Source organism: Talpa europaea, assembly GCF_964194135.1.
Source record: "Talpa europaea genome assembly, chromosome: 10".
Taxonomy (NCBI): domain Eukaryota; kingdom Metazoa; phylum Chordata; class Mammalia; order Eulipotyphla; family Talpidae; genus Talpa; species Talpa europaea.
This window is the reverse complement of record NC_140077.1, coordinates 5,969,990-5,997,165: the sequence shown is the minus strand read 5'-3', so window position 1 is coordinate 5,997,165 and position 27,176 is coordinate 5,969,990. Positions and strand designations below refer to the sequence as shown.

Below are 27,176 nucleotides of genomic sequence, written 5' to 3'. Positions count from 1 at the left end.
AAATCCTGAAACTTTCAAAATCCTCAGCCTGGATGCATTTCAAAAAACTAGCATTTGAAATCGTAACTTTCTGCCCGGAGAAAGTCTGTTTCACTAAAGGGCATCTGTAGCAGCATTATTTCCTGGCAGCCAGCTCGTGATGACATCACGGGATTGTTCCACTCAGGGAAAGGTCTAGCACTGGTAAGGTGTGAGGTCATCAGAGCTAGTCAGCTGCTAAAATATGACCGGAGAATGCCCTTGACATCTGCGATAGAGGAGCTGGACTTGAAAGGCTGGGAAAAGTGCATGCAATCAAATCAGCCCATTACAGGGATTTTCAAAGCAGATGCAACAGGATGTTAATAGATGCTGTGTTTTAAAAAGGGTCTTATGGTCAATAAGTTTGGAAAACCCTGGGAAAGGCCAAAATTAAACAGATGTTTCAGTAAAGAACTTCTCAGAGTTGCATGAGGCTCGTACACACTATAGGTCTCTGAGAAAGGGTGACAGGATGAGGTTATTTTCTAAATTCATTTCAAAAATACAGCTCAGTTTTGGCAGACAACTATTCAGACTGGGGTTCCCAGGGAAAGTCTTTGGGAAACACAGGTTTATTCTCTTCAGGGACAGGCCACGTTGATCTGCTTTGAATCAAGCCCACAATGACACACAAAAGGACCGAAACTGCACAAAACACGGCGTTCACCACCCAGGCACGTCCCGCCCCGCAGAGCAGGGAATAGGGGGGTGAGATGCTCCAAACTGCCCTTGATAGGACAGGAGCAGGTGAGGACGCACAACCCAGCCGCTCCGTTTGCTGCACGAGCCAGGGAACCCTCGAAGGGGGCCCACTTTTGAGCTGGGTCCAGTCTGAAGAGGTATGAAAAACAGCCTGAACATGGCAGAACATTCCCATCAAAGTCCAATCAGACCTTGCTGTGAGAGGATACCAGCTCCACGTGCAAATTTGAACAGCCCTGCCTTCACCTTTGAATTGCTCTTTCTGCCCTTGGCTCTGGCCACCGAGCTTTGTGTGGTCTGCAGAGAATCTGAGAAGAATCCTCCCCAGCAGACAAGCTCACCTTCTTAGAGTTAACCACCAAAAGTGGATCAACGATAATCTTGCAAAGCAGCAGAGGGAATGACCTGCAATACATTGCAGAGCAACCCAAAACAGAGCAGCCACCTTCTCAGAAATGCCTCCTTCAGCACCGGGTCCCTGGACCATCGCCTGTTAATTTCACTAAAGGTGAACTTTCAAACATACCCCCGAGGTATTTCCGGAGGATCAGAAGGCACTCAAGGAATCCATTTGGACACATCAGTGTTTTCCAGGTGGCTGAAAATGCAAAGAATTTGATGCTTCTACAAGTTTCCCTATTCATCAGGTCAGGCATTTGACACCTGAGGTGGCAAAAAATTGTTTTAATGGCGAGATCCCCGGCCCCACCTTGCCAATTCCTCGGCCATGGCATTCCTCTGCCCACAGGGCCACAGCTGCTTAATCTCAGCCGCCCCAAGCTGCACCTGTGAATGAGACCCACCTAATCACACCAACAGATGGCGGGGCCAAGCAGCCAGCGAAGAGCGAAGAGCGGCTATCACTTTAAATCGGGTCTCATGTTTCACAGGCACCAAACAGAGGCAGTGCCCGAAAGCAGTATCTCTCTGGTACAGCTAACACCAGGCCTTAATCACTGCAGGCACCCAACTCAGGGGCAGAGCTGGTGTCATTCGAGAGCTCATTACAAAGAACGCCGGTTGCAAGGTGAAGGCATGGCCAGCACGCCGAGAGCTGCCTATGCATCGGCGCGTCCACTACCGGACCCTTCTTTCCCCGCGGGTGCTAGGCGGTCGGGACTAGAGTTCAGGAGGAAAACCTGCAGGTCTGGGGCAAGGAAGTCTTGTGAATCATCAAAGAGCCTCCACTCACTCAACCTACTTGTCACATAACCTGTGTGGCTGTTACGTTTGATCCCCTCCCATGTATTGATGGTACCACGGTATCAGGCGGGGGCTGACCCCCAGGCCAACCCCATTCCCAGGCATGCCAACACCACCCTGAGCCGTGCTGTCAGAATTTGATGTCCAGTCAACAGCAATAGCAGCCACGGGTGGGTTTCACTTACTGTTGTGAACGGTACAAGCATCTCTCTCAACCCCCATTATCACCCTGGGAATTGGCAGAGGGAGGCTGTGATTCAACACGTTACTAACCTAAGCCCGGACTGCAGGTCAGCCTTTTGCTCGCTGACAGAATCACAGATTTCCAATCACAGATTTCCAATCTCTGGCCTACACCCCAGTTGTTGTATACATACATAAATAAATCTTTACAATAAAAAAGAAGTAACTAGTCTCTCCACCTTATGGGATGGTGAGGGAATGGACTGAGCCAGCAGTCAGCACAGGGCCTGCCCAGAGGCCTTCAAGGACTCTTCGAGGACCAGTAATGGCTTTCCTGCTGAAGCCAAAGAAGCAGCGAGAAGGGAGGGATGTCGTCCGGTGCACCAGGGATCTGCTATTCAGTAATAGTAACAACCTCATTAGAAGGCTCGTACAAATCACACACACTTGGCCTATTACACACTGCTTCATGAACATCATCTTTAACAGTAAACGCTTGTCCAAGTTGTTTAACAGTAAACTCTTGATCTCCATGTGAATCCCTTGGCCAGTGTGTCCTCCAATGCCATATGCTTCTAATTTGCAAGTCTGGGACGGGGACTGAGAATTTTCATCTCTCAGGTGATGGTGATGCAAGTGGTCCAGGCCTCAAGCTTTCTCTTGCCAAAAAGTGAAAACTATACAAACCCAAGTATTTCCCTTTTTGCCCAAGCTGCTAGGAGACTCGGGGACGAATCCAACTCCCCACTTTAGCAATATATTATCCCCAGTGCCTAACATCAATTTTCTCTTCGTCCTCGAAAAAGCCCTGGGCCTATTTTATAATTATTATTTAGCCTTTGTTTAAATCCATTAAGCCAACTAAAATCCCATTATGAAAATGTAGAACAGAACACCTAAGCAAAGAACGCCAGTGACCAATGTAAAATGGCTTTGGGAACCTTCCAGCTATGTTATGAGAAAAAACTACTCACGCTTATTACATCTCCTTTCTTGAACAGTGAAGTGCTAGCTCATCTAATCCTAAAACCCCATCGGCTATTGTCATCATCCACCTTTTGCAGCTGAAGAAACTGAGGCAGTTAAATGACTTGCCCCAGGTCACCCCACCCAGAAATGGTGGAGCAGGATTCGATCCCAGCTTTCCCAGCTCCTAAGGCCAAGTTTGTACTCAGCAAGAGAAGGCCTCCTATACGGGGGCACTCAGAGTTCACTACCTTTAAAAAAAGCAAACGGGGACTTCCCTGGTGGTTCAAGGGGTTAAGTCTCAGCACTATCAAGCTATCAGCTGTCACTGCAGCATCCCTGGCCAGGGAGCTGACCCACACGGCACAGCAGACCTCTCTGTCTCCCCGCTGCTCCCCTCAGCAGTGTATTTCAGTGCATCTGCCTGTTCTGTTCCCCACTCTGTCTCTGGTGACTCCTCTCACTCCCCTCCCCACCCAGCACCTCTGGCCTGTACCCCAGTTCTTGATATGCCTAAATAAATAAATAAATAAATCTCTAAAAAAAAAAAAAAGGCAAACAGCCCTCACCACCTCACCGGCCCCATTCTGTGGCTGTCCACACAGCAGTGCATCCTTCCTCCCTTTAGTCCCACTCAGTGATGCTTCAAAAGATTGGTTTGTCAACCTCAGCTCCGCTGGCCTTTGGGGCTTTGCTGAGGGGCTGTCCTCACAGGTGGCATGCTCATTAGCAGCATCCCTGGTCTCCACCCACTAGATGCCACCAGCCCCCTACACCCCCTGCAGGGACAACCAAACATCGCCCCGTGCCCCCAGGGGAGCAGGAGAATCACCCCATTGAGAACCACCAGGCAGGTGCAGGGCCTCGACAGCAATGAGATCCACGCCCCCCAGTAGTGGAAACAACCAAAGGAAGGAAAGCAAGGAAAAAGTCACGAAAGTAGCCACTGACACGAGAAGAAAAGACAAACAGAAGAAACAGGTGTACAGGGACACTGGTTTATTCTCAGATCGAAAGTCAGGGAAGAGAGCGAGGACACAGGACATGGGTTCCCAAGGAGTGGCCAGGAAGACAGTGGAGCAGGTGCCGGGCTCTGCTGCTCCGGGCCTCGGAGGCGGCCGTACTTACTCTTGTTGTTACTGTTCTCACTGACAAAATCCTCGGAGCCATCACTGTCATCCTCATCATCTCCGGACGAGATGGCATCTGTATTCAAAAGAACACACCCATGTGTTTGTGCAAGGCGGAAGGTTGCACACAATCTTCCAGAGCTCAGTCCTTCCGGAGAAGGGGTTCAACCACCTGCAGCCCACCCCACACATCTGCGACCATGTTTAGTTAAGATGATTTTAATGGCTTCGACTTTCTCTCCGTGAGGACAGTTGAGCTGTTATAATTCTCAAGGTCTTCTGCTTTCATATGATTTAAACATGCTATAAAATTGGAGAGACTGAAGCTGGATGTCAACCTCCGATGGTAGTCAAGGGCCAAACAGATTTACTGAGTGTGTAGAGCCAAAGATTCTTCCCAACACCACCTCTCGGCACTCGGGTCCCCCGTCAAGGAAGGAATTAGGCCCTGGCAAAATTTTGCCCCTGTGTGGTTGGCAGCCCGTTTACTAACATTCTGAAAGGAAAACTTTAAGGTGGGTCCCTAAGGGCCTGTGCAGTGCCTCCCCCCCGCATACTGTGTGGAAGAAAAACCAAGCAGAGAATTGTAATAAAAAGGCATCAGAAATCTTCAGCATGCAAAGTGCCAGAAGGAAAACCAAGCGTTTCCGCTTCTATCAAAGTGCACTGTTGGGCCTCCCTGGTAGCCGAGGGGTTAATTCTCAGCGGTATCACCACTGCAGTTGGATCCCCAGCCAGGATGCTGACCCACATGGCGCAGCAGACCTCTCCTGTCTCCCCTGCTGCTCCCCTCAGCAGTGTATTTCATCAGTCTGCCTGTTCTGCTCCCCACTCTGTCTCTGGTGAATCCTCTCACACACCCCACCCCAGCATCTCTGGCCTACACCCCAGTTCTTGTATGCATAAATAAATAAATCTTTACAAAAAAGAAAAAGTGCGCTGTCATGGAATATGCCAAACGTCCTCATGCAGGACAGTCCTCTCTGGTACCCGGATCCTGCACAAGAACTTCAAAAACTGGTCAATGACCACCTGGGAAGCTGTGTGTGTGGCAGCCCATCAGCAGATCCCACTAGGACTTCCCTCATCCAATCAAATTTTACCCAGAAAACATCTATGGAGAAAGCAGAGGGTGCAGGCTGACTCACCTGTGACATTCACCGTGAAGTAGACAGTCTCGCTGTCTAGAGTCCTAGCGGCAGTGCAAGCATAGAGGCCGGAGTCTCTAGGCGTGGCACCTTTTATCTGCAAGTATTCCCCAATAAGCACTGTCCTATTGTTGGGCCCCAAGTGCACCCCATCTTTAGTCCAACTGATCGGGGTGGCATCTCTCAAAAGGCAGCGCAACTCTAGCGACTCCCCCGGGGCGGCCACGTATGCTTCTGGTTGGGAGATTTGGTATTTGCTTGGTGGCTCTGCAGAAAGGTGGGAGAGAGAAGATGGAGATGGGAAAGAGGAAGGGAGAGAAGGCCCAACAAACGTCAGTGGAGGCCCCAGCTTCCCAACAGAGGCAGTTCTTGTTTTGAAATGGCCCCAGCAGGCGGCACCTCTCCCCACAACCCAGGAGAGGCCGCAGGTGCAGAGCAGATGAGCATGGAAGCACCCACTGGAGGAAGCACCCAGCGAGAGCTGCCCCACCCAGTCTCCACAGCCCACAAACCCAGCGTGAAAGGAGGTTGTACCCGAGAACTGTGAAGTCCATTGCCAACCCAAAGCCGGCCTGCAACCGCTGACACCAGGAAACTGTGATACCGTGGGGGTTTATTTGTAAGGACGTATATGTGTACATGCATATACATGCACACACACCTGTTTATCTGTGCAAGACATTGTTGTCACAAAGCCGAGCTTGCAAAAATGACGCATCTCCAACTCGGGACCAGAGCAGCCACAGAGGCTTCTGGTTCTGCCTTTGCTGCTCTGGAAACTGAATTGTGCACTGGATGACTTAGAAAATGCTGTTTTTCTTAAACTAATAGAAACCTTGGCGGCCTAACCACCCAAAACGAAGAGTAAAGTGAGGCAGACAACCAGAGGTGGTGCCACTGTGCTGAAAAGGGTCTTCAACCCAAACCGCCGGCACATCACACAGGACCCAGGAAAGGCCAGGTGGACCCCACTCTGCTCCCCCCGCCCCTTTAGGCCACCTCTTCCATCCTGTTTAGCCAATTCATCCTCAGGCCCCTTACGGAGCAGCCCCCTCCCTGTGGCAGCTGGCCAGGAGTCAGTCACCTGGCCCGCCATGTAGCGGATCTCCCTCCTCATCCGTCCGCCATGCCACACATTTCTGATGGATTTGTCCTGTGTCCCAAGGAGACCCCGAGGTCCCAGCAAGAGGGCTGAGATCCCATGGCTCTATGTGTGTCCCCTCCCTTACCCTCAGTAAGGAAACTGGCCCACGTTGAGCATGATCACAATCCCCCACTACACAGGCAGGATCCAGCCCACAGGACGTCTCCGCACACCAGCCAGAGCCACAGGCTGGGACCCCCAAGGGCCCACACGTGGGCGTGCCTGCCTCACAGGGAACCGTGAGTGGTACCGGAGTCCCAGGCCCACAGTACGCAAAGCCGCCGGCTCTGGTACGGCTCCAGACGGGGCAGCTCCACGAGGCAATTGTTTGCCCTTTTGCGTGTGGTCTGTGCAAACCTCCACAAAACACCGAAATGAAGCGGCTCCGTGTTTCAACCCCACCGTTGAAGGATCAGGGAGGACCACACGCATCTGGTCCAGAGCTCCTCCTCCTCACTGCCCGTGGCCACCACAGGAGCCAGGGCTCCCCCCAGCCGGCACCCCCAAGGTGGACACGCGGACAGAGTGATGAACAAAAGGGAAAAACAGAAGCAAAGTGAGCAAGGACGGATGGACCAGGACCAGGGCAGCAGTCCCAGCGGCCAGGCCGGTTACATCTCGAATGTTTTTTCTCCTTCAAGAATGACTGACTGGACCCCTCCTGTGGGCCAGACTTTATTCCAGGTGCTTGAGCAGTACAGGGACAAAGAAAGTCCCTGCACTTGCAGGATTTTAGTTACCTTGGAGGTAACTGATCAAATATGCAAAATCTATGAGAAACATAAATATGTGCGTGGTCCTAGGGTCAGGAAGAGGGAACAGGGAGATAGTGGCAGGGAGAGGAGGTGGCAGACAAGAATTTCTAGGCCAGGAGTCTGCGAATCTGGCCCCAGGGCCAAAGCCAGCCATCCTGGTTTTGTAAACAGAGCTTTGCTGGCACAGGACCAGGCCGGTTCCCACAGGTATTGTCTGGGGTGATGATAGCAGAGCTGAGTAGCTGCAACAAAGACCCTATGCCATCAAATATTTAGTCTGCCCTTTCCAGAAAGTCTGCCAAGCCCTGTTGTTATAGGACGGTCAGAGACGTGCCATGGAGAGCGAGATCTGAACATTAGTACTGAGAACGTATGGGTAAGTCCTAATGCAGCTGAACCGAATGACTAATAGAAATACTCTGAACTCTGGATGCTGGGCAGAAAAGTCAGAGCAAGAGAAATAAAGGAAAGAGAGGGAGGGGGTAAGGAGGCGTTCAGGTTGGGCCCAAACCTCAGACCATAGTCTACTTCCAGCACCAAGAGTCACAGGTTTATATGTCAGCCCTGCTGGGGTCCCACAGGCCCTCTGACCACCCCTTTGGGGAGGGCTAAGGCAAGGTTCAGGTGTCATCTGGGCGCCCTGTGTCCAACAGTTAAGTATTCAAACAGCACCTACATGCTAGAATGAAGTTGCCCAGGACTTGCCTGGATCATACAATAATCAATATTTATTATGAGCATGTCAGCACGTCACCAAGAAGTCATGGGGTTCGTTCTCCTCTGAGCTGGAATCAGTCTTCAAGAGATCACTCAGCAGGGACGTTCAGCACTCGTGCGGCCATACCCCCCACCCCAAAGGAGGCACAGGGTCCCCCACAGCCAACCTGCTCTGTCCCTGTGCTCAATAAGAAGCTACGTCCCTATTTCATGGAAGCAGGAGAACATTCCAGGATGGCAAGCGCTCTCCCAGCAAAGATCAAGTGATAGTGATCCATTTTTAAAGGATGCCATTTTCACTGAGAATCCTTTCCTTCACCTGAAACAGGTCATAAATTGTTGCTGAAGCTGGGGGGGTGCCTGAAATGCTGGGCCGACATCACCCAAGATGCACCTTTAACACCTACCGGATGTAGATGGCAGAGGGGCAGAGAGAGGCCTGTGGGGCAAGAGCCACACCAATCCCCTCTGAGCCACCCAATGGATCCAGTTTGGGGGTTCAGCAAACTGGGTCAGACCCAGGAGCAAGAACACGGGCGCTCAGCCTGGAACCCAAACATCTGGCCAAGCGAGGTGGCTCTGTCCCTGACACCTCCCCAGGAAGCCATCAGATGTTTGTTTTCTCTTCTGTGCTTAAATTGAATCCTTGGGGTGACTTCGAGGCTCGTGCCCCCACAAACATGCTCCGCAGTGCTGTGTCCACTGCACAGAGGTATTGCCCCATACCCATCCGCAGGGAGGGACAAACTGCCGGCTCCCTGACGTCTGTGCTGCTGCGCTGCCGTAGCCAACAGCTTCCCTGGACACTAGCGGCGCCCTGGCTGCAAGCTGCTCCGAACACAGGACTGTTGACCTGCCAATGCAGCAATGGGCTCCTCAGGAAAGTCAAACAATCCCTTTTGTGGCACGCTAGCATTCCCTGCATGGATCCTTGCTGGTGCCCTAGCATGCTCTCACTAGCCTTTTCATATGGGAGGGGGTGGGGGTGCACGCAGCATGGGACACGGCCTTGTCCTCAGTAAGAAGCCACATCCCTAGTTCATGTCCCTCTTCTGTCCAGTCCAGGGGGTGGGGCTGGAAGGACACCCAACCCGCCCTTCAGCCCATCTCACCTAAACACAATGAGGGGGAAGGTTCCAGAGGCTTCCAAAGACAAATGTTTCCAAACTTCTTTCACAATATGCATTGAAATTTGAGGGAGAAAGCTGGAACCGACACGCACAGGTGTTGGACAATCTTTGTCAGTGTTCCCTAAAATTGCTAAACCAACAGCACCAAGGGTTTACTTTCTGGGCGGGCTCTGCCTGCTTCCACTCGCCAGGGCTGCACGGGAACAGCCAGGCTTCTGAGTTGCGTTGCAACAACTTGAACTTTCTCCCCAGAACATTGAAGCACTTAAGGGCCAGCTGCATGTCGCCATGTAACTTCTCAATACAGTGGCTCCTCTGGTATACCAAGAAGGGAACCATGGGCACACAGCTAATCAGACGAGGGCGGCAAACAAACCAGCAGCCATCTGTGTGGTCAGCACCTGGGCAGCCCACCTTGAGCTGGGCCTCCTTCCTTCTTGCAAAAAGACTCATCCGTTTTTGCAAAAGCACAAGGAGGAGGAGATTCCAGAAGCTGCTTAGCTCCACACCAAGTCCTCTTGCAGAGACTGCCACAGACAAACTATATTTCCATGCACGCTCCCTGGCATCAGTGGAAACGCTAGAAGGGAGAAAGCTGCAGCACAGACACACTCTGTTGGATTCCTAAGGGGCGGACAGGAATCTAGAAGCGGGCAGAGGAGGAAGCTGAGGCAGGGGCTCGCTGACTCTCCTCCAAGCCCCTCAGCAGACCAGGGGAGAGGTCACCAGCTCTGGGTGAGTTCACACTGAAGTCAGCTGCACCTACACGTGTTCACCTCCCAGTAAACAAACACAGGGAAGAGAGCTTGACCGGGGGTGATCGCGGCCCTGGGAGGGCGAGATCCTGCCTGGTCAGAGGCGCCTGCCGCGGGACCCTCTGCACACGGGAGCCGAGTCCGGCTGGACGTCTCCGGAGGACGCCAGGGAGCGGGCGCTGCACACCAGCCTTCCAGGTAGCCGCCGCCAGCCGCGACAGCAGCACTTCAGGCTGTCACAGTTTATGATGTTTGCCTATAAAACCCCGTGTGGGGTTGGACATGGCGCCTGAATGCAAACAGAGAGCAGATGGGAAGCCCGCGTCTTGCTCCGCACTCGGCTCCTGGAGCGCGGGGGACAGATTTAAACGGCTAAGGAAGGAGCGAGCAGCAGATAAGCCCGTTCACCAGTGCAGCCTCTTCTGGGGTGTCCTTCCAAATGCCCAAGATTATCCCAGCTAAGAACCAGGAACCCTGGCTGCCGGGATGCAGCAGGGTCACCCCGCGTCTCAGAGAGTCAGGGATATCCGAGCCCTAAACACAGTCCTCCCAGAAGGGGAAGGAGAGACACCCAGAAACAGGTTGCTCAGGGGGGAGGAGGGGAGGGCAGGGAGGAGGAGAGGAGAGAAGAGTGGAGGCCCTGGCTGCAGGTGGTGGAGGCACCGCCCTCATGGGGCGTGGGACGCGGGGGTGGGGCAGGGAAGGCAGGGTGGGGAGCTTGGGGTTGGGACATGGGGTGCAGGGGGCAGGGCACAGGGTGGACACAGGGTACAGGGGTTTGGGGCATGGGGTGCAGGGGGCAGGGCGGGGGGTGCAGGGGTGAGGCACAGGGAGTGGGCTGGGGCCAAGCCAGCACCTCTCGACATCACTCCAGCTCCCACGGGAACTCCAGCAGGAGCACTTGGGGCAAGAGGCAAGTCTGCCTTCCCGGGAACCTCCCGGATATTCCACCACCTTGGCAAGAGGGAAAACTGTCACCAGATGCGGCTGCCAACGTCTTGACGGAAGAAACACAGAACGAAGCTGCACGTGGCTGCTGCACCACAGTCCGTGGCGCTGGCCGGGCCGTGGCACTGGGCCTGGTGTCCAGGTCAGCCTGACCAGCCCCCCAGGGTCCTGCTTACAAGTTCTACCTGGCTGATGCCCCAGTTTCTGGCCCTGGGAAGGAAATCCAGGCAATCCACACACACACACACCCCCATACACGGCTCCTCAAGGATTTTTTTTACAAGCTTGAATTGAGGGAATCTGGACAGACAGACAGACACCTGGCGCATCAGTGTGTTGGTGCCCCGGGAGGTTTCCTTCCTCACAGCACAGGGGCTTTGGGCAAGCAGGGCTCCCAGTTGCCGTGACACGATTTGTCATCTTGGCACCAAAACTCGCCACTGGAAAGACAGAAGTACCAAGTCCCCACTGTGAGTCCCCACGAGGGCCCCCACAAGGCTCTGCAGACTGGACAGAGGAGGCGGCTGTGGAGCAGGCTGCTGAGCGCCACATCCTCAGGGCCTCCCTTTACAAGAGCAGACTTGCAGGAGGCAAAACTCCTGACATCAAACGCAAGCCTTATAAGGCAGAGGTACTACTTGTTCTTGAAGGGGTGGGGAGAGGGAGACAAATACTCCGCAGAACATAAAGATGAAAGCGCGCTGTCTGGAGAAGCACTGCCAACGTGAAAATGGGGGACAAAGGAAGTCAGGGCAATGAGAGGCCGATAAGTGAACAGGCTGACAGGCCGCAGTGCTCTCCTCCCGGCCGGTGATCAGGCTGCCCTGTAGACACCCATCGGGCAGCCAGCGCGCCCATCGGCATCACGGGGGCCGTGAGCTACCTCTGCCACAGTAGCTCGACTGTTCCAGCAACTCTAGACGGGCTCACATTCCTCACGATCAGATGGGATAATGGCTCCGGTTTCCAATATGGTAACCATTAAACACGATCCACGCAGGCACACCCCTCCTATAATTTAGGGCTGTCTTTGAGAACCATGAGAGAAATTAGGTTGTGGGCCACGAGAAAATAAAAATGTAAAAATAGTCAAGGGCCTAAGAAGGCCCTCATTTAAGAGTGAGTCACCATTATCCCCTGATACTTGGACCCAAAGTGGAACGATTCACTCCCCCTGTTGTCAGCACCCCCCACCCCCTTCCCTTGGACCTGATGTTTCAGGCTGTTAATTACAACGTTCTCTAGAAGGCAGAGGGGGGCATACAGGGAAGGTTTTATCCCCGGTCACAAGGGCCTGTGTCATATTCTCGAGGACATGGTCCCACCGGAGGCCAAGATCAGGTGCTGAACCAGTGCCATCTGCACAGAGGCCCTAGATGTTGGCAGCTCTGCGTGAGCAAGAACTTCAAAATGGAACCCCTTGTTCAAAAGGCATGGCCCAACGAGGCAGGCCTTGAGGGAGATTATCTAGTGCGCAGGATGCTGAAACTGGCACGAGTTATGTCAAAGCGGCCTGCCCCCCTCCCCCACCCCTGTTGGGTACACAGGAGGTGTCCTTGTGCTCGGCCACCTGTTCCCCCCAGGCCCCCAGCCTCCTGTCTGCTAGAAACAGGTGTGCTGGACATGGTGGAGGAAGCAGGCGCATCTCCAGATCTCCAGGGCCGCCCAGGATGCTCTGTTCCAGGGAGACCACACCCCCCAAGAGCTGGCCTCAGGGCCCACACCCCCTGGCCCAACCACTCCCTCAGCTCCTCAAGCAGGGAGGGCACTGGGGGCCCTCAAAAGCAGGGGCAGCAATGGGAGGGATTTGCTGGACTTTTATCAATACAGTCTTTAAGATCACAAGAGGTCTTGCAGGTGTCAGCTGTAAAATGAACGCTGTCACCTCCACTTCTGAAAACCCAATCCTCTGCCCCAAAACTGTTTTCACCTCCAAGTCCTGATGAGCCACCTCTCCCCTCAACTTCCATGGCTGAGCCCTTCCTGGTACCGCTGCGTTGGGACTCCCGTCTCATTGCTGTCTCCTTCCTGGTGATTCTTTAGAGGAGCCAAGAACAGGCTGGGGGATGGGATGTCAGAGACAGAACGGAGTCCCAACTCTGCCACTCACAGATGGTGACCCTGGGAGTGAGCCCTCCAGCTGTTCTCATTTTCCTTTACCTACACATCAGGAATAACAAACGGGAAGCACCCAGAAAGCACAGCTCAGCAAGAACACTTAGCAGTACAGAGAAGGCACTCAAGATGCAGCCACCACCAGGAAGGCCTCCAGCTGAAGCCACGTTCCTCTGCTGCTGCAGCTCACTCAGCATGAAAGCAAAAGGTCCCTCGCCAGGTCTAAAGTGGCAGGATGGGGATGCTGGAGGGAGGGGAACCTTCTATTCCCTTTCCAGAGCCCCTCACTGAGTTTAGGCGTTGATTTAGTGACTTATTCACGGTGTCACTCTGGCTTCTGCTTGTGCGTGTGCACGTGGGTGTGTCAGCACGCGCTGCTGAGCGCGCTCTCAGGACGGAACGGGTGGTGAAGGTGCCCTGCCCTCGTGGGCGCCGACTCCCCGCTGCCTGCAGTCCCAGCTCCTCTTCCTGTCCTCGCCCTACATTCTGATCTCCTCCAGCTCCACACCTCCCCACCCCCTCCATGTCAACGCCTCTCAAGCCTCTGCTTGCAGGTTCATATTTCTCCCTGCCCGAGGGAACACATTACCTGGATGTCTACGGAGGCCCAATCCAAAACAAGCAAGTGACCTTCCACCTCCTCCTCCCCCCGGCTGGCCTCGCTCTGTCCCCACTAACATGCACCGAGCGCCCCGTCGGCCCTAAGGGCCTCTTCTCCGCTGCCTCTCAGCCCATCCGAGCCCGCTCCCCTCCCTGTCCGGTCTAGCTCTGAAAAGAGAGCGGGGCAAGGATTCCCTCCCATGGGTCCGTTCCAGGCCTCCACACTCTCCACACCCCCTAACCCGTCACCCACGGTCCGCCCCATGTACCCACCAAGGGCCACCAGAGCGACCTGAAAAGGAAGCCTGACTTCTACTTTAAAAAAAACCCCACAGACTTGTCCACACCCTGCCGAGCAAACCCCCAGAGCCCTTCCACCCTCCCCCTCACACCTAGGCTTGCCACCCCCAGGGACCCCAGCCCTGCTCCCTCTCCCTCTGTCCCACATGGCAGGTTCCTCTTCAGCCTTCAAAGCCCAGCCAAACAGCATCTCCTCTGAAAGGTCCTCTGAGTCCCATTAAACCAGGGAGCCAGGCTCACAACTCAAGACCCCCACGGCAGCCTGTGTCCACCCGCAGCAGCTTCTATCCCCCCACGCGGCGCACACAGCCAGGTCGGCCTCCCCGCCCCCAACGATTCTTAAGGACACGGGGGCCTTGCTAGCGCCTCACCTGGATTCTCCGCATAGAGACACTTGGACGTTTAGAAAACAGCCTCTAGGGGCTGTAGGGGCAGGAAGACCACTGAGAGGGATTCTGATCCAGCAGATGGGGTTCTGGAGGAGTCCTGGAGCCCTCAGTGGCTTTGCAGGCTTTTATTGGGATTTACCGGGTACACGGCAGGCAGGGGTGCTGGGGGGCCGGGAGGCTGGCAGGCCTCCCAGCCCCCAGCAAATCCTCACTCTATCTGGGCTCTCTGGCCTTCTCTCTGCTTCCGTTCGTTCTTGGTTTCTTTCTCGGCTTCTGCTGGCGTCCCCGTGACGCCGCCCTTAAAAGCCCAGTCTCAGCCCAGGTGAATCCCATCTACCTAGGCCCACACCCTGCTCCAGGAGCCGCCATCAGGCATGCATGCAGGATCGCAGGGATCCATCATCTATCCCGTTGGCAGGAGGGCAGAAAAGCCTGTCATTTTTTTCCTTACCCTACAGGGCCCAGACCTGAAGTTTCTGGTCAACAGACATGGGGTCAAGACTGAGGGTCTGGATTCCCCAAGTCTCCAGGTAAAGCTGGCGCTGCTGGTCCCAGGGTCACAAGTCAGAAACTGGATTGAGTCCAAGGACAAGCGACTGAGACCCGCTTCTGCAGCGGAAGAGCCAGGCCCTTCCCAGGGACGGCCCCAGCCAGCATCTGCTGTCAGGGCCAGAGCATCTCCCACCAGCCTGCTGCTGGTCAAGGTCACCACAAGGACAAAGCCAGAAGCTGTCTGGAAAAGTCCTGGTAAACTCTAAGGGGGGGAAGGGATGTGGGGGGGGGGGCTCTAAGTGGGGGGCGGGGGGGAATGTGTGAAAGCAAGCTCTCCTTGCTTTGGGGCCTTGGGGCCGGGGGTTGCCTGGCCCATGGGCTGCTTAGCTTGCAGGTAAGTGACTAAAAATTTGTTTCTTCCAATTATAGGGGAGCCTCAATCTGCATTCCCCTGAGTTACAGACTGGATTTTCTTTCAAATGAACAAATCTGTCACATCATATAAAGGTCAGTTACCTAAGTGGAGATTTCTAGAATGTTCCCAAATGGAATTAAACATCCGAGAATCTTGTGAGTCGTTATCATCAACACCCATGTACAACACCGGCTTGAGAATTTTAGCAAGGAAAGAGGCTTGTTACAATACCATCTATTAGACATCCAAAAATTTGAGACACCTGATATTTATATGTGGGGCAAACCCGCCACAGCACTTCCTTGAGAAGAGCTCAGGACTGACTTAGCACAAGCCCTGAGCAGTCCAGGACCAACCCCGGACTCCAAACCCTCCGGCAAGGGGCCCAGACATGGGGCAAACCCAGCTCACAAGCTTGAGGACCTCAGCCACGCTGAGTGGGTAACGGGCCTGCTCTGCAGACAGCACACCCCAAAGCCAGCAGTCTGACTACTTTCCAGAAGCAAGTGTTTGGGGACCGCCACTTCTCTGCACATGGGGTTACCTGCAGCTCCTAGAAGCTGCTGCTGGGAGCAGCTGGCCTCCTGACTCCGATATAAATAATCACTAAATGGTGCATTTGTCCCTTAAAGGTCAGATCTATGTCCAAATCCTACTTGACATTTTCCCCAAGCCCGCGGAACAGGTCCCTCCCTCAATTACCCTTCTGAACACACAAATACTTTTAAAGTGGCCCCAGCCACCAAAGAAAAGGGAAAAGGAAAGGTGGTAGGGGGGTTAAGAGTCATGGTAGGGGGGCAAGACTGCCTCCTGCTTTTTCAACTGGGGGCCTTTTGGGGGCGATTGTTCAGCAAGTTTACTTAAAGGGCTCAGCCTTTCTTGTCTCAGCAGGACCCCAGTTCCAACACAGGTTCAGAGCCTGCAGATGTGTCCCCGGACTGGCCACCCCCACGCCCCAGCAGCATCCCGACCATTTGCAAATGAAGGGACAGCAGCTGGATACTGAGAAACAGATGGCCCTCCTCATTTGAATGGGTTTGATCTGGCAGCCCAGGCTCAGCAAGTTCGGGCCTGGCCAGGCTAAAATCCCGTTCAGACCAAGGCGCAGATTCGTAGCCCGAGGGGTCTTTAGCAAGCAGCTGGATGGAATGACCTCTTGGAGAGGATTGCCTAAAACAGGAGGGGGCAGAGTGCCCAGGAGGTGGGCGGGCACATTCCCAGCTGGTTTTGCCCCGCAGGACTCAGAAAGGCTAGTGGAAGCCAGTGGATCACTTTTCTCTGGTGATTTGCAGAGAAAAGAAAAGATCCCCTTTGGGGGATCCAGCGCCAGAGGCCTGAAGCCACATTAATTCAGGAAATTCCAAATTATGATAGGCGCCATGAGGTTAACCTTTCTCCCCTGCCCTAAGCAACATATTTGCAGAGGTAAAAGCTGCTGGAAAAGAAGCTTGAAAAGTCAACAAAGGCACTTTCCAGACCCCCAGCACATGATCTTGGGTCTTGGAAAGGCTGTGCGCCTTCCCAAGGCTGCCATGTACCTTTGCACAGAGCGGGTACAGCTTACCTGATCCCTTTTTGAAACCAAGACGATGCATCCCTGTCACATCAGGGACTAGAGGGAGCGTTGGCTGCATCTCAGGGTCCCCAGGCAAGGCCCCCAAAAGGGGACAAAATGGGTGTCACTACTCAGCCCAGGTCCACCCAGCAACCCTGGTTCTCAAATCACCTCCCTGCCTCCTTGTTGGCCTGGCAAAAGAGCAGGCTGACATGGCCAGCTCAAGTAGGGGCTGGGGGCTGACCGAGCTGCCTCCGACCGACTGACGAGTCCTTGACAACTGCCAAACAGGGCTCAGAGCCACCTACCCAGCATATCTTGATACTGACCAAGTCAATTCACTTGATTTGCTGAAGAATCAAGATGGATCCCTATTCCTTGCGGCCCAGCCTGGGGAAGATGCTGAGTGCAAGCACCCAGCAAAAGCTTAACAGGGTGCCCAGCAGCCCTCCTACCCACTTCTCCAGTCTCATCTCACACCCACCTTCCTGGCTCGGGTCACTCCAGCATTGCTGGCCCCTGTGGGATGGCCGAATCCCTTTCAGACACACTGGTGATGGGTCCCATGACATCAATCATTGAGCTGTCTTTGGGGACTCTACCCCGAAGAGGAGGTAAATAAAGCAAAAAATAAACAATTGGGATTAGAGCCAGTTAAAAAGCTTTTGCATAATGAAAGAAAATATCAGCAGACTAAAAAGATACCTCACTGAATGGGAGAAGATATTTGCAATTCACACATCAGAGAAGGGGTTAATATTCAAGGTATATAAAGAAGTCCTCCAATTTAGCAACGGAAAAACAACCCGATTTAAAAGTGGGCAGATCTGAATAGACAGTTTTGCAGCGAGGAAATACAGATAGCCAACGGACATATGTTCATAGCCTTAACAGGGAAATGCAAATCAAAACCACCATGAGATATCAACTCCCACCAATGAGAATGGCTCACATTAAAATGACTGCTAACAGCAAGTGTTGGAGAGGATGTTGGAGAGGCTGTGGAGGGAGCGCAACGCTTACACACTGTTGATGGGGATGTGAATTGCTGCATTCCTCAGAAAACTACAAGTAGAACAACAGCCTGGCCCAGCAATCAGTCTAGGGCTCCATCCAAAGATCACGTCATGAAGTCATTACCTCGCGGGGTTATATGCACCCCAGTGCAGCATTATGCCCACCAGCTAAGACATGGAACCCACATAAGGCGTGATATATATGCACAATGGAATACTATCCAGCCTTAAAAAAAGGTGACATTTTCTCAGTTACAGCAAAATGGAAGGAACAGGGGATGATGCAAAGCAAAATCAGAAAGATAAAGACAAATGCTGGCTGATTATTCACTGACTGATTTTATAGGTGCAATATAAGAAATCAAAGCAGGCAAATGAACAAAACAAATTATCCATTAGACACTGGAAGCCAAAATGAGGTTACCACAGGCGAAGGAGGGTGGGAAGAAGAGTGGGCTGGGTATAAAAATTGTTTTTAATGATAATAACGGCTCCACTCTCCAGCCTCTTTTCTTGGGGCACCCTTCCTGGCCACGCAAGAGGAAGAACAGAAGCTGCTGCCTCTGTCCTTTCATTCTTGAATTTTCCTTTCCTTTCCTTTTTTTTTTTTTTAAACCATCCAAGATACTTAGAAGGGCTGGGGGGCTTGGGCCTGTCATTCCCGTGACCACTGGATCACACGGTGCAGAAGTTCAAGGTACTTGGGTCTACACAAACCAGAAATGCTAAGAGTCTGACATCCTGTCAAAGTGACAACCCAAAAGCTAATGCTGGGCAGGTTCCAGGAAAACCACATTCAAAGATGGCCTGCCACTGAGGGGGCTTATAAACCAAGGGGCCAATACCAGACCAGCCCCTCTGGTCCCGCGCTCAGGTCACGTGGCTTAGCCTGGTCACTGACTGGGACTTGGTTTCCTTCCCAGCTCCTGGGCAGCAGAGAAGGTTAGCTTCTTACCAATAAATTACATACCCACAGAAGCCATTCTAGAAAAATCATAAAGTAGCCGTTATTGGAACTTTTTAGCTGCCTGTGACTTTTCTTCATGTAGCCTTAGGGGGCTAGGTGTGCACGAGTTGGGGCAAACACCATCAACCAGTAATGTCCTTACAAATTGAACTAGCCAAATGGCAGGTTCAGGAAAGAAGAAGGCCCCACAGTATTCCACAAAGACCCTTCTGACTCAGGAAAGTGGAGGCATCCATGGTAAATCTTTGATGCACCAATAGATTCACACAAAGCCTGGGGTCCACACTCACTCGCTGTGGGGCCCTGGCAGGATCATCTCACCACCTGGAGTCTCTGTTATCTAAGAAGTGATTATTTATCCCATTCCACCCAACGGGACAAGGGATTCCTGGGTCCTCTGGATCATATTAGGATGGGAAGTGATGTCTGCCCGAGTACCTACAAGGAGCTAACAACAGGTAGACAATAAACGGTAGTGGGCATTGTCCCAGGCACCCCGCTCATGTACCCCTCTCAGGTATGGGTTAAAGAGCATGTCCCCATCCACACTGACCGCCCCAGACTCATCCTGTCAAGTATGCGGGGGGGGGGGGGGGTGACATGCAAGCAATTGCTTAGCCCCTCCCCTGTCCTACTGGGACTGGGGGTCTCCTAACAACACCCTCAGGGTTCCCTTTCCTGTAGATGGGGAGCCTCGCTCCTGTGCACCCAGGAAGGCACCACATTCACACATCATGGAGCTCCCTATGTAGACCAGGACCAGAGCAAAGCTCGCTATGGACACCCCGCCTCCCCAGGGCACCAGCCCCCAAGGCCACAATATTCCTTCCACCATACTACACAGGCCTAGGGACAGACCCTTTCGGAAGCCCCACACAGAAAACTCTTTCCTGGCCTCGTGAAAGCAGCATCCCAGTGCACCACGACCGCACAGCCACAACTGACTTCTTTCAACAGGGGAAAAAAAAAAAAACCATCAACCTGAACCATTTGGACCCCAAGCAGCAGGAGGATCACGTTTCTCAAGTCAGGGACTTGCAAAAGCCCCAGATAATAAAAAGGGCTGGACACATCGAGAACCTAGAGCTCCTTTCTGTTTTAATGAATGTAAATGTCTCAAAGGAACATTTAAATCCTTTATCAGGTCTTTACTTTGACAAGGAAGTGGGTGGAGGAGAAGGATGCAGCATTTATTGGATGCCCGGCCTGGGCCAGAAAGAGCAGTGGGCGTTTACACTACTTGCATTGAATCTTCATAGTCGGGGTAGATACCCCAGGTAAATATTATCAGCCCTGTTTAAGATAAAGAAAGGGAGGCACAGAGAGGCCATCTAACTTGTCCAAGGTCACAGCACGAGCAGATCTAGAGAGATCCAAGCCAGACTTGTCTAGCTCCAAGGCCAAGTTCCCTCTGAGTTTATGTCTCTAGAAAGCAAACCAATTCAAAACAATTTTATCCATTGAAGTGAACAAAAGCGTCAGATGCAGTATTTAGCTTAATTGTAAAGGGAGTTCTCATGGCCGTTGTTTAAGATTTGAGTGATTTAAAATTTGTGGCATTTTTAACTTTGAGGGCAGATACTTGTGCGCCTACCAGAGCAGACAGGTTTTGAGGGAAATCTAGAAGGGTTAGCAGGGAGGGAAGGAGGCAGCCACATTCCTTTTAGGCAAGAGCAACAGCCAACTAACAAGTTTCAAAGAACATAAACCCCAGCACCCACTGCAAAGATCTGGCTATTCATTTTATAGCACCTTCTCACCCAACCCCCTACCCCACAGAAAGTTGGCTTCTTCGATGTCTTGATATTTTTCAAACGTATGGAAAAACTTAGCCGTAAACTGTGGTGTAAAAAGAGGTCATAGAAAGTAACACCAGGGCTAGAAAATAATCCTCACAATTTATACAGTTTGCTTTATTAATGTCAGAACTCAGGGTTGAGTTCTTTCTTCCAAGGAGCGCTGCTCTATCAATCATGCAAATAAACACATCCCTGTCCTCATTCCTGAGTCAGTATTTTCCTTAGAAGCTACTTTTTACCTCCTCATAAAACATGCTCACTATAGCCTGAAATTCTATATGTTCATTCCAAGTGACTTGGCATTTCCCCCTCTTCAGCTGGACGAGGGGTTACCAGAGAGGTACCCACAGTCAGCTCCCTGCCTCTACAGTCAAAAGAATCTGGAGATTAATATTCACAGAAGTGGCAAAAATCCAGAACGAGGCGTAATTACATATCAGGTTCCAAAGTGGAATCAAGAACAACAGCTCACACCCAACATCTCCGCACTCAGTCAGCAGGCGAGTTGCCCCAAACCAAAATTACGCAAAACCTAGATTGTGCCTATTTTACTTGCCACACGCTCTCCAAGGTCTGTCTGACGGCTCAATATCTCCTGGTACAAACATGCAAGTGGGCAAAGCTTAGGGTTATATAAACAGAGGCCAGAGAGAGTCGGCACGGCCACCGTGTGCCAAGGCTACAGCCACCATGTTGGAGCTTGTGTCACATCCTAAAGGGGGGTGACAGCAGATCAGAGCAAGGGAGTGGCTGAATCAGGAAATGTGGCCTTGTCAGTTTCACAAGGAGACATCCATGTCCAAGACCTGCCTGACAGTGGGGTCCTGGGCCAGAGGCTGATTCAACCAGACTTGGAAACCACGCGGGCGTCCTGTTCTTCTCCTGACAGTCCCTAATCCAAGGCCAGAGCACCAGGTCCAAGCAGGAGGATGTGGCCGGTTTGTGGAGACAGAATAAACCGGAGACAAAATAAACCAGATGGGGCCTCCCTGGCGGTGCAAGGGGTTAATCACCGCACTAAGAAGCAATCTGCAGCCTCTGCAGCACCAGCCAGATCTCCAGGACGGCCAGGAAGCTACCCACATGGCGCAGCAGACCTCTCCTGTCTCGCCCGCTGCTCCCCTCAGCAGTGTATTTCAGTCAATCTGCCTGTTCTGTTCCCCACTCTGTCTCTGGTGAATCCTCTAGCCACCACCACCCCCCCCCCCACACACACACACACCACTGGCCTGTGCCCCAGCTCTTGTATGCATTAATAAATAAATCTTATAAAAAAATTTAAAAAAATAAACCAGATGGTACATGGCTTTAAAAACTCCAGCTCTTTGGGGCTTGGGAGATAATGATGCTGAAGCAACACTGTTCAGAAACCCTCGGCGAAGGCCAAACATTCCGGCCTTGCCGTTCAGACATCTTCCAACAAGGTCACTACCAGCCAGTGAAACCACACTGCGCAGGAGGGGAGGTTAGGTGCTTCCATGCCAGGAAAGCTGGAAATGCAGAGCCATCCCTAAATCTTTACTCAACACAGCCATCGGATAAACCAACAGGCAAAACCCAAGGTGCTGGCCTAGCGTCCACTGTGGGAGAGCCTGAAAAACGTTCAAAGAATAATTTCTCAAGAGCCTATCAAGGGAAGTTGTCCGGGCTAAAGAACCAAACCAGCCCAGGGGCAGCAGCAAGCCAGCTCTGCCTCCGGCCCGGTGTGACTAGCTGGTACCCCCAAAGTCAGTTCCCCACGTTTTCCTTCAAAGAGTAAAATCAGAGAGTTGAAACAGAATTGTAAAATGAAGCCAGACTCAAAGAAGAGGGGATGGGAGGCTTTCACAATTACCCCGAATAAGTAAACACCCCAACAACAAGCTGGAGGGCTACTGGATATACTTTATTGAGAATGCGAACATTAAACAAAACCCTTCCTGTTTAAACACAACCCGGTTATTTCATAACCATGTAATTATTCATTAAGTCTGATACTGGAAATGTCTGCCTCACAGTGGACTGCTCTGGTTATTTGAATTCTCACCCTCAATGAGGCTGGAAAGACTTGAAAGGAACAAGTTTCGGTTGTGACCTGGGGGGTGGGAGGGGCTTGTCACATAGTAGGTGCTCAATGTTTTAACTGGCTAAGATAAACAGCTTGCACACGCACCCCCATTTCAGATCAGATGGAACCAGATAGAAAGTACACAAGTCCCAGTTCTCTGGGCTTGCCAGATTTTTGCTCTGAAAAGCAATATTAAACACAGCGCTTTGTCTATGAATTGTGAAATACTTTATATACTCATAAAAAATGTGTACTTCATTGTGTCTTTAACTGCATAAACCTGCATTTGGTTTAATTGACCAAGAATGAGTCCTTGTCCCTAAGCTTACTATCGAGTTACAGTCAATTCTTAAATATTAACACTCATATTGAAGAATAAAGACGCAGATAATGCAAAACAGAAGATTATTTTAAATCATTCAGTCTTGGTATGCGGATATATTCTTTTTTCTTTTCTTTTAACTTGCAATTAAATGCGTATGGCTGATATTATGGGACTTATGAGACTTCCAACAAAGGACTTAAACCCTACCGAAAAAATCTAACTGAGGGAGGTCTCCGGTGCATCCTCCTCAGCCTCTGCTGTTGAACTTTGCATCAGCTCACCCTCATCCCAGGAACACATCACTGCTCAAAAGGTTGCCAAAAAGCAGGTTAAAAAAACAAACATGCAAACTACTTTTTTCCCAGGTTGTTGCTTTTCAGAATCACACTTTGCAGAGGGTGGGAAAGTAATTAAGGGTTTGGGGTGGAAAAGCCCTTTTATTTTAGCTCCTACTGGGTTGGTGTAAACAAAGATGTGGTTAATGTCAACAATGACTTAATTAACCAGAGTAGGTGACAGAGTCAGAAGAACTTGAAAGTAAGAGTCTTGTCTCCTCCCCAGGGTTATCAGGCTTGATTGTACTTAAATAATTAGAATATTAATCAGCAGAACAGCATGTAACCTGATGTTGAGCATTGCCTGCCTTTAAGCCTGTAACTAAATGTACCCCAATCAGCTGACACCCCCCCCACACACAACAACATGAGTGACCAAGTGAAAATACTCATTTTTAATCTGGAAGATTAAAGTCTTGTAAAGATTGCTCATTATAAGTCAGTTGAACAGGGGCCTCCCTGGTGGCGCAAGGATTAAGACGCAACCTTTGAAGCTATCCACAGCCTCTGCAGCATGAGTTCGATTCCCGGCCAGTCAGGGAGCAACCCACATGGCGCAGCAGAACTCTCCTGACTCGCCCACTGCTCCCCTCAGCAGTGTACTTTGGTCAATCTGCCTGTTCTGCTCCCCACTCTGTCTCTGGTGAATCCTCTCACTGCCCCCCACCCTCTGCATTTCTGGCCTGAACCCCAGCTCTTGTAGGCATAAATAAATAAATCTTAAAAAAAAAAAAAAAAAAAAAGTCAGTTGAGCAGAGCAAAGACCTTCACTTCAGAAAGTGTCCAGAAGTCAAATGACAGATGACAGGAGATGATGACAGGTGATGGGCTACTGGACAAAGCTAAGACAGACAGAAAGATCTTCCAGTGGTGGAGCCCAGGCTCCTTCTGGAACTGCAGTCACATTTTTCTCTGGCCACATTTTCCTGTGTTTCAGTCCAACAGACATTATCCAAAGAGAGCTTCCAAATTAGCACACCCCGAGCCTTCCAAGATAAGACCTGTGCTACAGAAGGTCAAGATTGAACTTCTCGTTGACCAAAGCTCCAGGTACACTAACTCCAAGGATAGGCAGGGACATGTGCGCACATGCAAACACCTCTCCACATCAGCAGGACCATGGTCTGAACTGCGGTTGAAGCAAAAGTTCTGGAGTGGAAGGATCCTTCTTAGGACCGGAAGGGCGCCAGCACTGGACTAAGCACCTGGAGAGGTACAGACCCTACAGAAAGCAGGGAGAGCCGCCTGGAAATTCCAAGGGCTTCCTCCATCAGAGAATGACCTTCCTCTCAACGGTCTGCAAGAACCACGCTGTTCCAACACTGTGGCAATAGACCAGTCAGCCCACAGGACTGGGAGGATCCTGTTCCCAGTTCTCAGGCAACAACCAGAACACTCCTGGGTGCTAATTAGATGCCAGACCCTGTGCTAATTGCTCTTTAGGCTGGGATCACATTTAAATCTCCTAACAAACTGGTGAGGCGAGTCCTCAGAAGGCTCCTGAGGATATTAACATTCAAGTAATACCAACAAAGGGACCCTAAAGATCATTTTATCAAACCCATGGGAGACAGCCAGGGAAACGGAGGTCTGAGGGTTTGGAAGTGTTTCCAAAGCCGCTTCTTCGCAAGGTTTTGCATCCTCCTCGAAACCATTTGTCTGTTTTTAATGTCTCACAGCCCTCATAGAATGCAAACCTCACAGAAGCTGCAGGTTCGGAAAACTGCACGAAGACATTTGCAAAATATTCCCTGCACTTTCACAGAAGCAGAGCCCTCCTCCCGAGCCCGCGTGCATGCACAGACCCTGCGTTGGGAAGACCTGCTTTCAACAATACTCACATTGTTGCTGAGAAATTTTTAAACAAAGAACCATTGGGGGGACTTCACCCCCGTCCACTGTTCCCCTCTTGGCCTTACCTCTTTCTTCCTGCATATACACACATATTTCAAACTTTCTTCCAAGACTAAATATGATTTTTAAAAATTCCTTTAGGACCGTTTTACACATCACACTGAAATAAACTCCCAATAATGCTGCCTTGAACGTCTACATGAAAAATGACGGTTTCTCCTGAGCCTAGGCCTCGCTGCCTGCACACCAGGTGATCCCAGCTCCGTGGCCTCAGCCCGTGCTGAGCCACGTCTGCAAGGAAACACCAGCAAGTGGGGAAACGTCCGTTTTAATTATTAGCAAAACTAGCTGTACAGGCACGACTTTCAGAGCCCAGAAAACCTCCTCATGCTATGCCACTTCCCCATGCACCCCCCTCGCAAATTACCGATGTGCCACGTCACAGCAGCACAGGTGATAAGGAGGAGTCTCCCCATCGCACAGATAGACCAACTCCCCCCTGAAGCCCTCCTCGATAAAGCCTGTGTCTGGGTCGGAGAAAGTTGGCTGGCCTCACTCAGAGGAGGCGTCTTGGCTTCGGGTACTGAGTGCCTCTGTCCCAGAAAGGATTCAGCCTGTATCCATCCACAACTGGTGTCCAGGTCCCCACGCTCACCTCGGAAGGCAACACAGCCCTCCCTCCCGGAGTAAGCATCCCGGCCCGGCTTTCTGGCTTCTGCCAGCCCACCTCTGGGGAGCACGCTGCTCCCCACACCACAGCGCAGGCTGCTGGCTCAGAAGCAGTGAGCTGGCCCGGGCCCATGACCATGCAGCGGACCCCCCAAGCCCAGCGGGCACCAGGTGGGCTCCCTGCACACGGGTTCATTAAGTGTCAATGAGAGCTGGGATCTGCCGTGTTATTCTCAGATTACCGCTCCAAATGGAACTCAACTACCAATATCCCCTACTGATGACAGATCTCAACGCCGCACCAGGTAGCGGCTGGGCTAAGCTCGTCCCAGAAGGACGTGGGAAAGCGGTTCCAAATCTGCCCAGCTGTATCCTTCAGCCCACGGAGTCCTTGCAACTGGCCTGATGCTTTTGCAATACAAGTTCCAAAGCTGCCACACCAGTGCATACCCAGTTGGAGCTGCAAGTTCTCAGAGATATGGGAGATAGGCGGGCACATTCACTTTCAAAGGTACCTAAGATAGAATCTGCTGTGCTGTGACGTATGCTTCAGTGTCATGAATGACAATGGCTTAAAAAAAGATCTGAGTCAAGCATCTCTGAGTGAACTTCAGAAGCTTCTTTTTCTCCTTAGACAATGAAAACAAAATGTCAGCATTTCTGATGTTGGCAATTTCCCTCGGTGGAGTCCTTTGTTGCAAAATAGCGATTCTTGACATTGTAAGCAAGACTCCCCCTCCGCCGGGAACTATAAGGCAGGAGGCTGTAGATGACATTCATCTTCTCTGCAGCCCTCCTGGGCACTGATAAAGGGAAACAGCGCTGCCTCCCGCTTCCAGCACCGAGAAACACACACCCATGAAACCACCAAACTAGTCCTAACCTCCTGCCTGCAGTGTTCCAGCAAAGATCCCTCTCCCAAGTCCCTGCCCACCCCCTGCTCTCAGTAAACTGGGTACAACGCAAGGACAGCTGCTTCGAAACCGGGTCTTGACCTAAGTGCCACTTCCCCAGACAAATCCCAAAACAAACTTGGCACCCTGCGAGTGAAATGAAATTCACTTACCTTCCGGCTCTAACGTGGCATCCTCAACTAAATTGAAGGAGGGCCGGGCCAGGGACAAGGTTGCCATGGTGACCACAACCAGGCAGATGAAGCGACCCCAGCTGACCATGGTTATGGTGCCGATCCCCCGTCCTCTTCCATATCTCCATGTGGACGGTAATCCCATCTGCACACTTGCCTACAGCATGGACTGCTGGCAATGCTTCAGCCTGCGGGGGGCTCAGGAACCGGGGTGCCGCTGCCCAGGTGGCCGTGGACGGGCTGGCCGCTGCTTCTGCTGCAACCTCTGGAGGAAAGAGATTTCCGCGAGTCAGTGGAATCCTCCCCGATGCCAATTCATTCAGACCTGAGTGGGAGAAAGCCAGTTTCAGCCTCTCCAACTGGCACAGTTTTTTTTTTTTTTTCAGTATCTGCAAATGCCTTCTTTCAT

The 27,176-nt window shown here is 51.8% G+C and overlaps 1 protein-coding gene across 5 annotated transcripts in view; it reads right to left on the bottom strand.

Moving 5' to 3' along the window:
• FGFR2 (fibroblast growth factor receptor 2) overlaps nt 1-26,927 on the bottom strand; it is a gene marked incomplete at both ends in the record, with an annotated part of 89,843 nt that extends 62,916 nt beyond the window's left edge. The window contains 3 exons of one of the 5 annotated variants that reach the window (XM_084244978.1): nt 4,204-4,281; nt 5,354-5,620; nt 26,747-26,927. In XM_084244978.1, the coding sequence (XP_084101104.1) occupies nt 4,204-4,281; nt 5,354-5,620; nt 26,747-26,912 (511 nt within the window). The remainder of the gene's footprint in view (nt 1-4,203; nt 4,282-5,353; nt 5,621-26,746) is intronic. The other 4 variants (XM_084244974.1, XM_084244977.1, XM_084244975.1 and 1 more) reach the window with 4 other exon arrangements.
• Between the last annotated feature and the right edge of the window lie 249 nt (nt 26,928-27,176).